The sequence below is a fragment of the Loxodonta africana genome, chromosome 25 (assembly GCF_030014295.1).
Source record: "Loxodonta africana isolate mLoxAfr1 chromosome 25, mLoxAfr1.hap2, whole genome shotgun sequence".
Taxonomy (NCBI): Eukaryota; Metazoa; Chordata; class Mammalia; order Proboscidea; family Elephantidae; genus Loxodonta; species Loxodonta africana.
The window spans coordinates 38,263,204-38,279,293 of record NC_087366.1 but is presented as its reverse complement, the minus strand read 5'-3'; the positions used below and the strand labels follow the sequence as shown (position 1 = coordinate 38,279,293).

Here is a 16,090-nt window from a genome sequence, read left to right as displayed (position 1 = left end):
GCCATTTTTATAGGAGGAAAAAAATAAGAATGAAAGAACATGAGATTTCATGTCAGTAAACCCCGGTAACATCAGACAAGTTATTTCACTTCTGGGATCCTCAGTTTCCATATTTCCAAAATGGGAATAATAATAACCACCTTCCTGTTTTTCTTCATCATAGCTGTTTTAATGACTTAAACAAAATCATGTATGTGAAACCCTAATGTATCCAGGACTTTATGGCTTTTCACTGGAATGTAAATGCCTCAAGGACAAAAAACTTACCTTCCTCATCTCCGTATCCTAAGTGCCCGACACAGTGCATGCCTTTTTTGGTTTCCAACATCTGTTTTCTGGATAAATCCCCTCTTTCTTCTATATCCTCCAGGGCACCAAGCATAGCAGCCTACCCTTGGTACACAAAACAGCTTACTAAATGACTGATTATACAATAACCTGCAAATACTTTACCTTATGGATTTGGTAGATGATGTCAGGCTGAGTTATACTTAAAATGTCATTGTTGCCTTTCAGTGGTCTGGCGTGATCTTTAAATTCTTGACCACGAAAGTACTCTTCATTTAGCTTGTACCGCTGGATCATGGTCCCCATCCCTCCATCTAGCACCATAATCCTCTCCTGCAGTATGGCTTCAATCTCATCCTGCAGGGTTTTCTTCACACCTGCTTTAAAGAAAGTGAAAATTTGACTTTAAAAAATGATAATAACAAAGATGTATGGAGGGAGGGGTCTGGAGTAATTTCTGACAATTCATAATAGGGAGCAATGGAGTACCTCAGAGATGTACTCGTAACGCTGCAACATTAGAAAAATGTTGACTAAAAATGTTTTCATTAAATCATAATAATGCCTGATGCAATAGAAGATTTTGTACACAGCACAAAACCACTGGGGAAGCACCAAACCAAAGTTAAAGTCGGCTGTAGTCATCCCTGTTTTAGAGATGAGGAAAATAGGCAGCAGTTGGCCAAGTGACCCAAGGTAAGGCCAGGCTGCTACAAGTCCTGAGGGCTTTCTTCCCTTGTTAGTCTGTGCAGTTGCTCCCTTAACAGAGATTTAGCAGGGGTAATTGAAAACCACTGCTAATTCCAAAATGCCATTGAAACTGTTAGCTTTGACCATCTCTCCCACTTGTTACCAGAACTAATCATAGCCTGCGAACAGGATTTTAGTCACCTCTGTGCCATCTATGAAATAACGACTGCCTAACACCAACCCCTCCCCATGCTTCTTGACTGCTCCTAATTCCCGGCCATGAAAAGCTCCCACTGTCTTTCCAATCCTACTTTCTGGTTCCCAAGAACTACTGAAAAGTCTAAAACTATGCTTACTGGAGTCACTGAAAATTCATAATGTTGAACTACTTCTTTGGTTCATCTTTTCTTGACTTTCCAAAACACCTCCCACATCTGTTGCCCCACACCTGTGCTTTCTTTTAGCACCAAATCCTTCTCATCCTTTTCACTCTTAACAGGTGATTTCATCTAATCCTGTACGAAGCATTTTTCTGTTGGGAGCTCCTCAAATTCACCCCCCTCCATCTCAAAATCCCCTTGCACTTTTGCTCACTCAATTTTTCTTCTTTCTCCACCGAAGGAAGAAGCATATTATCACCATCACCCCAACATTTCTCACTGTTCTCCCCAACTATCGCTTCCAACCCCTATCAGTTATACCTCAGCACCCAGTGATTCATTATCTTCTCCATGTGGCTTCCTCTTCCACCACTCTACTGTCTATTAGCTAAGGTCACCAATGACCTTCTAATTATCAAAAATTGGCTCCAATCTTAGAGCCGGATTCCAATTTGTCCTCCTGGTACCTCCACTTAGAATAGGTACCCACTTGCTCCTCAACGTAATATTCAAAACCAAACCGCTATATTCCCTGTCTGATCTCCCTATTTCTGTGACTGGCATTCCCCTTCCCAAAACCCTCAGTATAGCTGACTCCTTATTCTCTCCTTATACCTTAGCAGTATCTGACTCCTTATTCTCCCTAATTCCCAACATTTACTCAGATCCCAACTCCTATAGAGTCAATCTCAAAATGTTCCACCTTCCATTCTCAGAGCTAACTCCTTTCTTCAAGCCCTCACCACACATACAAGCCATCATAAATTTGTTCGCATCCGTGTAAAATAAGACTACTACTACTTGCTCTACTTACTGGGTTGTTTTACAGGTTAAATGAGATCATAAACGTAAAATTCCATTGTAAACTATCAAGGGTGCTACAAAGGTAACAGATCACCATGTCAACAGTTTATCCTGTGTTCCAATCCATCCTGTGTAACACTCCCAGACTAATGTTCCTACAGAGCAATTTTAAATCAGTTGCTTCCCCTGCTCTAATACCTCCAACAGCTCCCTACCACCTACCAAGTTAATAAAGTTACTCAAAACAAACCACAGTGACGCTAATCTATCTAGTCAGCATTTGCTTCTTGCTCCCTGAGAGGGAAGAGGAAGAGAATATGTCCAGATCAACTCATCTCTACCCCCAGCAATACTAAGGACAGTGCCTGGCACCTAAGTATTCAATAAATATATCCTTAACTGAGATGGCAAAAAAATGGAAGAAGATGAAAAATAAGAGGCAAAGGTCATGTAAGCCAGTAATGAATATATCTAAATATTGGATGCAAATTAATAACCCTGACTTGTCTTACCACGCACAGTACCAGGTACACAGTATATAAACTGGAGTTTAAATAGTGGCCATGGAGTTATTTTGACTGAATTATTCCAAGTAAGAATCAAGAAGTCTACTCAAGTAACTTGCAAAGGAAATTTGCCAATAACTTTTCTCCTTCCCAAAGGATATTATGTTTCTTTCAGGGTATACTATTCCTTTTCAAAGGCATCTCACTGGTTAATTCTGTTTATCGAGCTTGCAGGTGGGAAAAAACACTTCCTAAAAAAGGAACAAAATTAAGATGCAACCTGCTGCCAGTGTTATTTCAAATACCAAAACGGAAAAAAAAAGTCACTTCTCAGGAAATGTGGAGAAAAGGTAGTAGGGCTTAATGAGTCGCATAAAGACTACTCAGCTCAGCATCGGACAATGGTCTAGACATTTTAAGCTATATAGTCAGGTGTGGCATTAATTCGGACACCCCATGACGTGACTGAATCCCAAGTGAGATGTTTCAACAAACGGATGTAGCACTGGAAGTGCTCACTCATCTAAGCCAAGAAATTTGGAAAAGAGCTACCTGGCCAACCGACTGGAAGAGATCCATATTTCTGCCTATTTCCAAGAAAGGTGATCCAACTGAATGTGGAAATTATCGAACAGTATCATTAACATCATGTGGAAGCAAAATTTTGCTGAAGATCATTCAAAAGCAGCTGCAGCAGTATATCAACAGGTAACTGCCAGAAATTCAAGCCGGATTTAGAAGAGGATGTGGAACCAGGAATATCATTGCTGATGTCAGATGGATCATGGCTGAAAGCTGAGAATATCAGAAAGATGTTTACCTGTGTTTTATTGACTGTGCAAAGGCATTCAACTGTGTGGATCATAACAAATTATGGATAACATCGTGGAGAATGAGAATTCCAGAACACTTAATTGTGCTCATGAGGAATCTGGACATGGAACGAGAAGCAGTCGTTCAAACAGAACAAGGGGATACTGCCTGGTTTAAAGTCAGGAAAGGTGTGCGTCAGGGTTGTATCCTTTCACCATACCTATTCAATCTGCATGCTGAACAAATAATCTGAGAAGCTGGAATATATGAAGAATGGGGCATCAGGATTGGAGGAAGACTCATTAAGAACCTGCATTATGCAGATGACACAACCCTGTTTGCTGAAAGTGAAGAGGACTTAAAGCACTTACAGATGAAGATCAAAGACCACGGCCTTCAGTATGGATTACACCTCAACATAAAGAAAACAAAAATCCTCACAACTGGGCTGATAAGCAACATTACGATAAACAGAGAAAAGACTGAGGTTATCAAGGATTTCACTATACTTGGATCCACAATAAACACCCTTGGAAGCACCAGTGGAAAAATCAAAAGACACATTGCATTGGGCAAATCAGCTGCAAGAGATCTCTTTAAAGTGTTAAAAAGCAAAGATGTCACCTTTGAGGACTAAGGTGAACCTGACCCAAGCCATGGTGTTTTCAATCACATCACATGCATGTGAAAGCCAGACAATGAACAAGGAAGACTGAAGAATTGATGCCTTTGAATTGTGGTGCTGGCGAAGAATATTGACTATACCATGGACTGCGAAAAGAATGAACAAATCTGTCTTGGAAGAAGTACAACCAGAATGCTCCTTGGAAGGTGGTGTGACTGCGTCTCACATACTTTGGACATGTAGTCAGGAGGGATCAGTCCCTGGAGAAGGACATCATGCTTGGTAAGGTAGAGGGTCAGAGAAAAAGAGGAAGACCCTCAATGAGATGGATTAACACAGTAACCACAACAATGGGCTCAAGCATAGCAACAATTGTGAGGATGGCGCGGTGTTTCGTTCTGTTGTACATTGGATCACTATGAGTCAGAACTGACTCGAGGGCACCTAACAACAACAATGACGTGGCTGCCCTACCAGCTAACATCAAGAGTTTAAAATGATTAAACCCCTGATGGCAGGGTCAGAAAAATCAAGAAATCTGGGTTTTAGTCCCAGCTACCCTAAGCAGCCATGGGACTCTGGACAAGACTTATCGGCAAAATGGGGAAAGAGCATCCCCACCTACATCACAGAATCTGTGGAGCTGGGCCTCTCAAATCACACAAGCCGTGAAATGAAATACATATGCTTGATATGTAGTAAACACCAATAAATGTTAATTACTGCTGTTATGTAGTTATTATCACATAATAAAAAATGGAGGCAGAACTGACATCCGAAAGGCTGTGTTCTATATGCTACAAAGTCTGGTGGGCTGTGAAAAAAGTCAGGCAAAGCCTGAAGCTCTCAGCCTGGTTCATGTTGAGGAGGCGGTATAAAGCAAACCAATCCTGTTGCAGGTTTGGAAATGAACATCAGTCTGGCAGAAAGGTAACAATTATTCAATGAAAACAATAAAATGCTGTTGAAAAAGATTAAAGAAGACTTAAAAAAATGGAAAGATGTTCCATGTTCTTGGGTTAGAAGACTTAACATTGTTAAGATGTCAATTCACCCAAAGTTATCTATAAATTCAATGCAATCCTGATCAAAAGTCCAACAGCCTTCTTCACAGAAATAGAAAAACCAATCTCCAAATTTATGTGGAATGGCGAGAGGCCCTGAACAGCTAAAGCAATGTTAAAAGAGAAGACCAAGGTAAGAGGACTCATACTTAATGATTTTAAAACATACATACAGCTACCCGGTGCGCCGGTAGCACAGTGGTTGAGAGCTACAGCCTCAAACTAAAAGCTCAGCAGTTCGAATCCACGAGCTGCTCCTTGGAAACCCTATGGGGCAGTTCTACTGTGTCCTACAGGGTCGCTATAAGTTGAAATCAACTCAATGGTAATGGGTTTGGTTTGTTCTTTTTCATACAGCTACAGTAATCAAAACAGCCTGGTACTGGTTGGTATAGATGCACAGACCAATGGAATAGAATTCAGAATCCAGAAATAAACACCCACATCCATGGTCACCTGATTTTTGACACGGGTGCTAAGTCTAGTCGATGAGGAAAGAAGAGTGTCTTCAATAAATGTTGGGAAAATTGCATTTCCACATGCAGGAAAATGAAATAGAATCCATGCCTCACACCATACACAAAAACAAATTCGAAATGGATCAAGGAGCTAAACATGCAAACTAAATCCATAAAATTCTTAGAAGAAAAAGCAGGGGCAATGCTGTCAGGCCTAGCTTTTAACAATGGATTATCTAATATAATAAAAGGACAAACAGCAAAAGACAAGATAAATAAATGAGACCTTATAAAAATTAAACTCTTGGTCATTAAAAAACTTGACCAAATCAGTCAGAGGCAAAAGGACAAATATTGTATAAGACCACTATTATAAGATCATGAGAAATAGTAAAAACTGAGAAGAACACATACTTTTGTGGTTACGAGGGGGGCAGGGAGGGAGGGAGGGAGAGGGTTTTTTACTGATTAATTAGTAGATAAGAACTGCTTTAGGTGAGGAGAAGGACAACACTCAATACATGGAAGGTCAGCCCAATTGGACTGGACCAAAAGCAAAGAAGTTTCCGGGATAAAATGAATGCTTCAAAGGTCAGCGGAGCAAGGGCGGGGGTTTGGGAACCATGCTCTAAGGGGATTTCTAAGTCAACTGGCAAAATAATTCTGTTATGAAACATTCTGCATCCCACTTTGAAATGTGGCGTCTGGGGTCTTAAATGCTAACAAGCGGCCATCTAAGATGCAGCAATTGGTCTCAACCCACCTGGAGCAAAGGAGAATGAAGAACACCAAGGTCACACGACAACTAAGAGCCCAAGAGACAGAAAGGGCCACATGAACCAGAGACCTACATCATCCTGAGACCAGAAAAACTAGTTGGTGCCCGGCCACAATCGATGACTGCCCTGACAGGGAGCACAACAGAGAACCCCTGAGGGAGCAGGAGATCAGTGGGATGCAGACCCCAAATTCTCATAAAAATACCATACTTAATGGTCTGACTGTGACTAGAGGAATCCCGGCGGGCATGGTCCCCAGACCTTCTGTTGGCACAGGACAGGAACCATTCCCGAAGACAACTCATCAGACATGAAAGGGACTGGACAGTGGGTAGGAGAGAGATGCTGAAGAAGAGTGAGCTAATTATATCAGGTGGACACTTGAGACTGTGTTGGCATCTCCTGTCTGGAGGGGGGATGGGAGGATAGAGAGAGTTGGAAGCTGGCAAAATTGTCACGGAAGGAGAGACTGGAAGGGCTGACTCATTAGGGGGAGAGCAAGTGGGAATAAGGAGTAAGATGTATATAAACTTATATGTGACAGACTGACTTGATTTGTAAACGTTCACTTGAAGCTCAATAAAAGTTGATAAAAAAAAAAAAAAAAACTTGACCAAAAAAGTGAAAAGACAGGCTACCAACTGGGAGAGTATTTCAGAAACCATATATCCGACAAGAATCTAATAACAACAACAACAAAAAAAAACGAAAACATATAAAACTTTGACAACTTAACATCAAAAAGACAAATGACCCAATCATAAAATAAGCAAAAGACCTGAACAGGTATTTCACCAGAGGACATCTGAATGGCCACAAAACACATGAAAACGTGCTCAATGTCATTAGCAATCAAAGAGATGCAGATCAAAATCACAATGAGATACCATTTCACTTTGGGTGAGGACGGCTTGGAGCCCTGGAGGTACAGTGGTTAAGAGCTCTGCTGCTAACCAAAAAGGCTGGCAGTTCGAATCTACCAGCTGCTCTTTGGAAACTTTATGGGGCAGTTCTACTCTGTCCCATAGGGTCACTGCGGGTTGGAATCGACTCAATGGCAACGAATTTGGTTTGGTTTAGGATGGCTAAGATTGAAAAAAAAAAAAGGGGGATGATAACAAATATTGGCAAGGATGTGGGGAAATGGGAACCCTTACCCATTGCTTGTGGGAAATGCAAAATGGTACAGACATTGTGGAAAAGTGTGGCAGTTCCTCAAAAAACTAAAAATAGAACTACCATATGATCCAGCAATTCCACTTCTAGGTATATAGCCAAAAGACTTGAAAGCAGAGACTTAAACAGAGACTTATACAACGTTCACTGCAGCACTATTCACAATAGCCAAAAGGTGGAAACAACCTAAATGCCCATCAACAGATGAATGGATAAACAAAATACGGTACATATATAAAATGGAATACTACTCACCAGTAGGAGAAATGAAGGCTTGATACATGCCACAACATGGAGCTTAAAAACACGCTGACTGATGTAAGTCAATCACAAAAGGACAAATATCGTATGACCTCACTTACATAAAAAGACAAGAAAAGGCAAGTATATAGAGACCGAAGTTTATTAGTGGTTACCAGGGGCGGGAGGTAGGAGGGAAGGGAAGGAAAGGGGAGTTAACGGTGACGGAAAAATTGAATTGATTAAGGGTAAAGTTGCACAGCCAATTATTTTAATTGCTATCAATAAATTGTACACCTGTAAAAAACTGAATTGGCAAAAGTTGTATGATAGATATATTTATACCAACAGCAAAAACAAAAAACAAGTAGCTGCTGAGGCGGCTTATGTACAACCAAAAACCTCATGGGAATTGGTTTCTTGATTTGGAGGGTTACAGTCATGGTTTCATGGGACATCCCAGTTAACTGGCCTGATTACATGTTTAGTGCTTCTGTTCTACCTCCTAATTCATTGTGTAGTGCCTGGGGTCTTAAAAGCTTGCAAATGGCTATCCAAGGCACAACAATTGGTCTCTATTGGCCTGGAACAACAGAGGAAGGAGAGTCAGGGATTGGAGGATATGGAATGTGTGGCTAATTGCCTCCACAAACAACTGTCTCCTTTGCCAGGTGACTAGAAGAGCTGATGGTGCCTGGCCATCATTACTGGCCATTTTGATCAAAGATTCCATAGAAAAATCCTGATCAAAACAGGGAAAATACAGAACAGAATTTCAAATTTTCACAGAATCCAGATTTTCTGGAGGTATGGCAGCTGAATGAACCCCTGAAACTATTGTCCTGAGATAATCTTTAAACCTTAAACCAAATATATCCCCTGAAGTCTTCTTAAAACTAAACAATAAAAACACATTTTTTTTATAATTAAGCTAATAAAAAATAGTTTAGCTTAATTATAAAAAAATGTCTTCATGAGCATTATGCTCTTCTTCATGGGATCAAATTGACAACAGTATTCAAAAGATTAGATAGGAACCTTGAGGGAAGTGAGTTTATGTTAACTCATAAAAGGAGGGTGAAAATGGTTACACAATTGGAAGAATGTAATCAATGTTACTTGCATTATACATGTAGAAACTAATGATGTGGTGTATGTTTTGCTGTGTATATTCATCACAACAATAACAAAATTAAAAAAAAAATGGAGATAGTTTCAAATGGGGAATGTGAAGAGAGGACTAAAAACATGATATATGCCCAGCTGAATTCCTTTCTTCTTAAAAGGGTGTAGCTGCAATCCAAACTGAAATGAGATCAGGGGAGCTTAGGTGTGTGACTGAACCACAGGACTGGGGTGTGAGAGGGGAACAGGGCATGCAAGTAGAATTTAATAAGAAAGGTATTTAAACAGTCTAGAAAAAAATATGCAATCTTTTCTACAGACAATGAAATATGTTCTTTGGAGTCAGCAAAAGAGTTTTCAGTAACATATTATTTACATATATCTTTTTTTTTTTTTCTCTTCCCTTTCCTCCAAGGGGCACTTGCACACATGTTGAAAGGCCAAGAAGGAGAAAGGAGAAATCAACAAAGAAATTCCATACCTTCTCCCACCATGGTCCACCTCATCCAGTATTCTACCTCTGTGCAGGTTCCCAGTTTTCCTCATGTGCTTTTTCTCAAAGTAATTTGTCCCTACTGTTTGGTGTTCCCAGGCTCACTGCAAACCCAACGTCACTGCACCTCCACCCCTCCTCCTGGTTACATATGCAAATAAAACTACTCTAGCACTTTTCCACAGGGGCCCTACCACATTCACTTTTCATTCTGGAAGTTTCAACTTTTGTCTCCAATCTTTAATACAGTTTGCCATTTCCCACAAAACAAACCCCCCAACACACACGCATGCGTGCGCACGCGCACACACACCCATATGCATACATACAAAGTCTGGGTTCTTGTTTGTTGAGTCACCATGTAAGTAAAAGATAAAAGGTTTTTTAAAACTCCAAACATCTGATTTTTTTTAGAAGCTGACAAACCTATAATTTATGTGCAGGATTAAATCAGAAAGAGCTAAATTAACTCTGAAAAATGTAGAAAAGGAGGTTATTTATCCCAATGGATATTAAGATATACTATAAAACCATATTATATTTTTTTAAAAATCAGTAAAATATAGAACATCTTTATGATTTAGAATGGAGGACTTAAGACTCATAAAGCCCAACCTATAATGTTTAGAAAAGAAAAAAGTAAATTTGATTACATTAAAAACTAAGAATTTCTATTGAATGAAGGTAGTAATAAATCATGTTGTGTTGTTGTTAGGTGGCATCAAGTCGGTTCTGACCCACAGCGACCCTATGTACAACAGGACAAAAAACACTGCCGGGTCCTGCACCATCCTCACGGTCATTGTTATGCTTGAGCCCATTGTTGCAGCCACTGTGTCAATCCATCTCATTGAGGATCTTCCTCTTTTTCGATGACCTTCTACTCTACCAAGCATGATGTCCTTCTCCAGGGACAGGACCGTCCATTTGGTTAGCAGCTATAGCCTGTCGTAGCTCTTAACTACGGCACCACCACGGATAATAATTAGAAGATTAAACCCGTTAAACCCATTCCCGTAGAGCTGATTCTGACTCATAGCGAGCCTACAGAAGATTAGATAATGCCAAAGAAAACCTAAACCCTCTATGCTTCTTGGAATGTAGATGGGTACAGCTATTCTGGAGAACAGTCTAGCAAGATTGAGTAAAATTAAGTGTGCATGAAACCCAGCAATCTCACTCCTGGGTATATTTTCCAGAGAAAGTTTCACATACATGTCCAAGGAGAACGCATATGAGGATATCTGTACTAGTAGCAAGTTGGAGGTAACCTTGAAAAATGGGTTGGATGCTCACTGTAAAATACTACGTAGTGATAACCAGATATACCACAGCAATACAACTGGATCTTCAGGATATGATACTGAGTGAAAAAGTTAGAAACAGTTCACTACCAAGAGACCATTTATGTCAATAAAATGTACATACATACTCAGACTACAGAGTCTACAAAGAGACATAAACCAGGAAATAGTTTGCCTATAAGAACAGAATCGTGAATGGAGAGTAGAGATAAAAGAGAATACATAAAATAAATTAGAGTGGTAAATTGCAGGGATTGAACATGAAAACTCCATCCTCTGCACTCTGGCCCTTAAAAAAATCCACTGCTTCCACATTACCCGTGTTATTTATCCCATAGGGAATAATGTAGGCAATTTCCATTTTAGAGTCGTAAGATCTGTTTCTGTAAGTGTCCACAGTTCTTATACATTCCTCCAGCTTTTCCAATAGTGGGTTATCTTTCACTGGCTTCAAATTACCATTGCCCTTTTCATAAGATTAAGTCACCTTGGCAAGTGGTCATTCAAGGCACAATAGTTGGCCTCTATTTACCTACAGCAACAGAGGAAGGAGAGTCAAGTATAGGAGGAGGATACAGAATATCTGGATAATTGCCTCCACAAACAACTGCCTCATTTACCATGAGACCAGAAGAACTGGATGCGACCAGAAGAACCGGATGATGCCTGGCTACCATTACTGAACATTGTGATCAAAGATTCCATGGAAGAATCCTGGTCAAAACAGGGAAAATGCAGAACAGAATTTCAAATACTCATGGACTCTAGACTTCCTAGAGCCATGGAAGATGGTTGAACCCCTGAAGCTATTGCCCTAATTTTGAAACCTTAAACCAAAACTTCCCCTAAAGTGTTAAAACCAAACAATAGTTTAGCTGAACTAGTAAATAAAAGTCTGCCTTGAGCATTATGCTCTTTTAAGAACTATTTACATGGGATCAAAGGACCCCTGGTGGCTCAGTGGTTATGAGCTTGTCTGCTAACCTAAAGGTTGGCAGTTTGAATCCACCAGCTGCTCCTTGGAAACCCTATGGGACAGCTCTACTCTGTCCTATAGAGTCCCTGTGACTTGGACCCGACTCCATGGCAACGGGTTTGGTTTTTTTTTGACAAGAGCAACTCAAAAAGATCAGATAGGAATCTTAGGGGGCAGTAAGTTTATGCTAATGAGGGAGAAACAACTTAGAAAAGGAGAGTAAGAATGGTTGCACAACTCAAAGAATGTAATCAATGTCACTGAATTGTACATGTACAAGCAGCTGCACTGGTGTATGTTTTGCTGTGTATATTCTCAACAACAGTTAACTAAATAAAATTTAAGGGGGAAAAAAAGAGTAAGTCACCTTGTCAATTCTCTTTTCCCTTGGCAGAGTGGGCATTCACTGAAATGTTACTCTTCCGTGAAGAACAACAAAATAATCCCTTCTATTTGTCAGTGTTCAGGTCTTTCAGTCCAGAACATTCTGTACATTGTACTCCTAACTAGTCAGGTTCTGAATAGAGCAGGTTCTTCCTGATATCTTTCACAGTAGATACAGGAATGTATAGTTTTACAGTTTCCCCATTTAACAGGCCAGTTTTAACACTGTATCAGAAATATTTTTATGCTTAACATACATATATAAAACTGCAGTCCAGAGGAGAGTACCAAGGAATATTATTGGCTAGTGAGCCCCAAAATCAGTGTTGTCCCCAGTTTGAGTTGATCTAGCCAATGTATTTTGTTTATTAGGAGTGATGTTTCCATTGTTAACATTTTATCTTCTAGCTGATGATATTTTTATTTACAGCAAGTGTCCCAAAGAATAAGCAAACACGTGATTAACTGGTTAAAATACAATTAGATGTTAAGGTGGATAAGTCAGATATCACCACCTTAAAGAACTATATAAAGAATGATAAGATGAAGGCATAAGCCAATAAACCCCTAATATGTGGATTTAAGTAATAAGTTACAGTTTCAGGAAGACATGTCCTCTGAAGAAATAATGACCCCATACAGGTCTGATTTACTTGGGGCTTCCATTTCCACTGCACTACATGGGAATCGATGCCTTTGAATTATGGTGTTGGTGAAGAATACAGAATATACCATAGACTACCAGAAGAATAGAAGAATGAACAAATCTGTTTTGGAAGAAGTACAGCCAGATTGCTTCTTAGAAGCAAGGATGGTGAGACTTCATCTCACATACTTTGGACATGTTATCAGAAGGGGGCATTCCCTGGAGAAGGGCACCATGCCTGGTAGAGGGTCATCAAAAAAAGACGAAGACTCTCAATAAGATGGACTGATGATGTGGCAACAACAATGGGCTCAAGCACAGCAATGATTGTGAAGGATGGTGCAGGACGGGGCAGTGTTTCATTCTGCTGTACCTAGGGTCACTGTAAGTCAGAACGCACTCAACGGCACCTAACAAAAACATGGGAACACATACAGTAAGGAAAGACATCTTTACCTTCTACATTATAACTGAATGATCCCAAGGCTTCCTCAGCAGGGCGGTGCCTTCACTACATTTAGCACCGTTACAGATCCTGACTCATGGCGACATCATGTACTACTGACCTAAAAATCCTTTGCAAGATACTTCTCAAATTTGTTTTTGAATCTCTAACTTCTAGTTTACACCAACTTACTATACTTTATAGGCATCTCTTTGCTTGTGCATTATTTCATTTTTGAAATATATTTAGGATGTTAAAACATGATTCTAATTCCAACACACCCAACACATGGGTTACCCCCACAGAGAGAAGCAGAGGTAAATCTAAAGTCTTTTCTAGGCCCAAGGGCCCAGCTCAGAGTGCATTAAAGGGACCCTATACTTGGTTAAACTTGACTTGATGCTCAACTGTAGGGGTGAGGAGACTGGGCTAGATCCAAACATTTAAGAGGTTTCCTCTCACTTTCTGTAATAAGCTCACTCACTATTCAAAGCTTCTAAATCTTTGGAGGCATTTTGCTGCTTATAACAATACCTACATTCAGATGAAGAAGAAATTAAATTGGGAGGATGAGGAAAGAAGTAATGACTAAGAGAAGGTCAGATACAACTACAGAGATAAGTCTTATGTGATAACAACAGTGATAAAAGGTTTCTCAATCACAGTTCCACTGGTTCCAAAAACAACTCTCCCAGTCCCATTTATCAAAATCCTAAAAACAACAGAGTCACCAGCCAACCTCGAATAGTTTTTCTCCAAGCCGCTTAATGAATTTAGAGTTCACCACCCTCCTAGAGCACATTCTCATTTTCTGCCACAGGAGTTACTGTTCTGTTCTATCACTGATTCTGTCTTTGCCACATCCCCTACCTCACACCTCACATGTTTTTGTGTATTGCCCACAAATTATAATCAGGGATAGCACTGGAAACCCAGAGCTCATGATAAAGCACCATGAAATTATATTGAGCTCTTGGGCTAAACTAGGTTTTCCCAAGGCTGACCTTAGAGCCATCAACATCAGAATCAGTTCAGAAGATTACTACTCCTCATCCCGATTCAGTGTTTGACTCAAATGGGACCTGCTCATCAGCTATTTTAACAAACCCCTCAGTGAATCTATGCCCGATGGAGATTGCAGGAACTGCTGCTCTAACTCCTCCCGTGAAAAATAAAAGTTCAATGCAGGATCACATAACCAAACCAAACTCATTGCCGACTCATAGGGAGTAGAACTGCCCCCATAGGGTTTCAAAGAGCGACTGGTGGATTTGAACTTCCAACCTTCTGGTTAGCAGCCAAGGTCTTAACCACTGCACCGCCTAGGATCTAAGTTTAGGTAGTTCTCTGAATTCATCTGTCTCTCAGCACTCGAACTTACTTTGGCTGAGCACGGTAAGGGCTCAATAAATATTAACTAAGAACGTTAAATCATGCAGAAAGCCCACAGGGCCCAGGAATATGCAACCTACAGCACGTCTAACGGTAAAATTGGAGTTACTCGGATATAAAGCCTGTATTTCGAGTGTGCGAGGGAGAAGGTGCTTCCCGAGTTTTGCCGGTCTGTTTGCCTGGGGAGGAGGGAGCGTTGATCAGGGAAAGAATGGAACAAAACCGTGGGGCCTCAGGGTTCTCCCCCAAAGCTCCAAAGCTGCGACCGCAAGGCCGCCGAACTCAGGGACACCTGAACGGGCATCTCCTGGTCTTGAGGAGACTATCCCAACGGACTACAAGGTCGCGCAGGAATCAGTGCACAAGCAACGGCACCGCGGGGCTCGGGACGCAGCGTTACCAGGTGGCTGCCGCTCTTGCAGCGCGGGGCACATGCCGCCAAATCTCCTCCTCAGGCTGGGGGCGCTGCAGGGAAGACGCGATCTCCACAGGCGACGGCCAAGAGCGGGGCGGGCCAGCCCCGGGCGACTCTGCAAAGAAGCGTAGGGCCTTTTTGACGCCTCCCGGAGGCCCGGAGGAAGCGAGGGGCTCGGAGGGGCCTCCGCTGCCAGACAGCCCACCCGCCCCGGGCCTCACCAGGACCAAGATGCCGCGTGGCCGCCTCCCGCGAGGCTGGAGCGCTCGGCGCTGGGTGACAGGCGCGCGCTCTGCCACGACAGTTGGCTGCCCACGTGCCTCTGGTCACCAGCCTGTGCTCGGCGTCGGCCGGTAGGCAGGCGCGCGCGGCCACAGCCAGAGTCGCTGGAAGGGCCGAGGTGTGGACCCGAAGAGTACGACGACGTAGCCTCCGGGGCGCCGGGTCTCGATCCTCTGTCCTTAGCGGTTTGAGACAGCTTGGAATGCTCTTCGTTTCTGAGCCCAATCTATCCTCGACTCCAGAGAGCCCGCCTCTGATGACCTGTGATTGGTCCGTCCGAGTTGCCTCAGCTTTACAGGCTGTTGATCTTAACCAGTCACCTAAAGCTTAACCCCAAAGCTCTCTGGGAGACGTAGTCCGGGATCCCAGGTCCCCGCCCAGGCTTTGCGTATCTCTGCGTGCGTATCCGGAAGTGGGGCTGCTGCGTGGCCTTTCAAGTTAAAAATCCTTGCGCTAGTTTCCGCGAATTGTGTGGTGTCGAAAGATAAGAACCTGGAGTCAGAAGACCAGACAGTAATTCCGTTTTATTGTTGACTGGCCCTGGGGAAGATACTTGATCTCCTTCATTTCCACTTTACACTCTATGAACAGGAAATGATAAAAACCAAACCCAGTGCCGTCGAGTCGATTCCGACTCATGGCGACCCTGTAGGACAGAGTAGAACTGCCCCATAGAGTTTACAGGAGCGCCTGGTGAATTCGAACTGTTGAACCTTTGGTTGGCAGCCCTAGCACTTAACCACTGTGCCACCAGGGTTTCCAGGAAACAATGAGGTGATAATATTACTGTTTAATAAGGTTGTAG

General features: G+C 41.8%; 1 protein-coding gene across 7 annotated transcripts in view; it reads right to left on the bottom strand.

The window, feature by feature from the left end:
• MTR (5-methyltetrahydrofolate-homocysteine methyltransferase) overlaps positions 1 to 15,526 on the bottom strand; it is a 141,504-nt gene extending 125,978 nt beyond the window's left edge. For 4 of the 7 annotated variants that reach the window (XR_010319420.1, XR_010319421.1, XM_064276710.1 and 1 more), the window contains exons 1-3: positions 15,225 to 15,526; positions 14,989 to 15,118; positions 454 to 668 (exon numbers count right to left, since the gene is read on the bottom strand). Coding sequence is in view for 5 of the 7 variants with exons in the window: in XM_064276710.1 (XP_064132780.1) it covers positions 454 to 668; positions 14,989 to 15,022 (249 nt within the window). In the remaining 2 variants the exon portion in view is untranslated. The other 3 variants (XM_064276711.1, XM_023549307.2, XM_064276713.1) reach the window with 3 other exon arrangements.
• Positions 15,527 to 16,090: the final 564 nt, after the last annotated feature.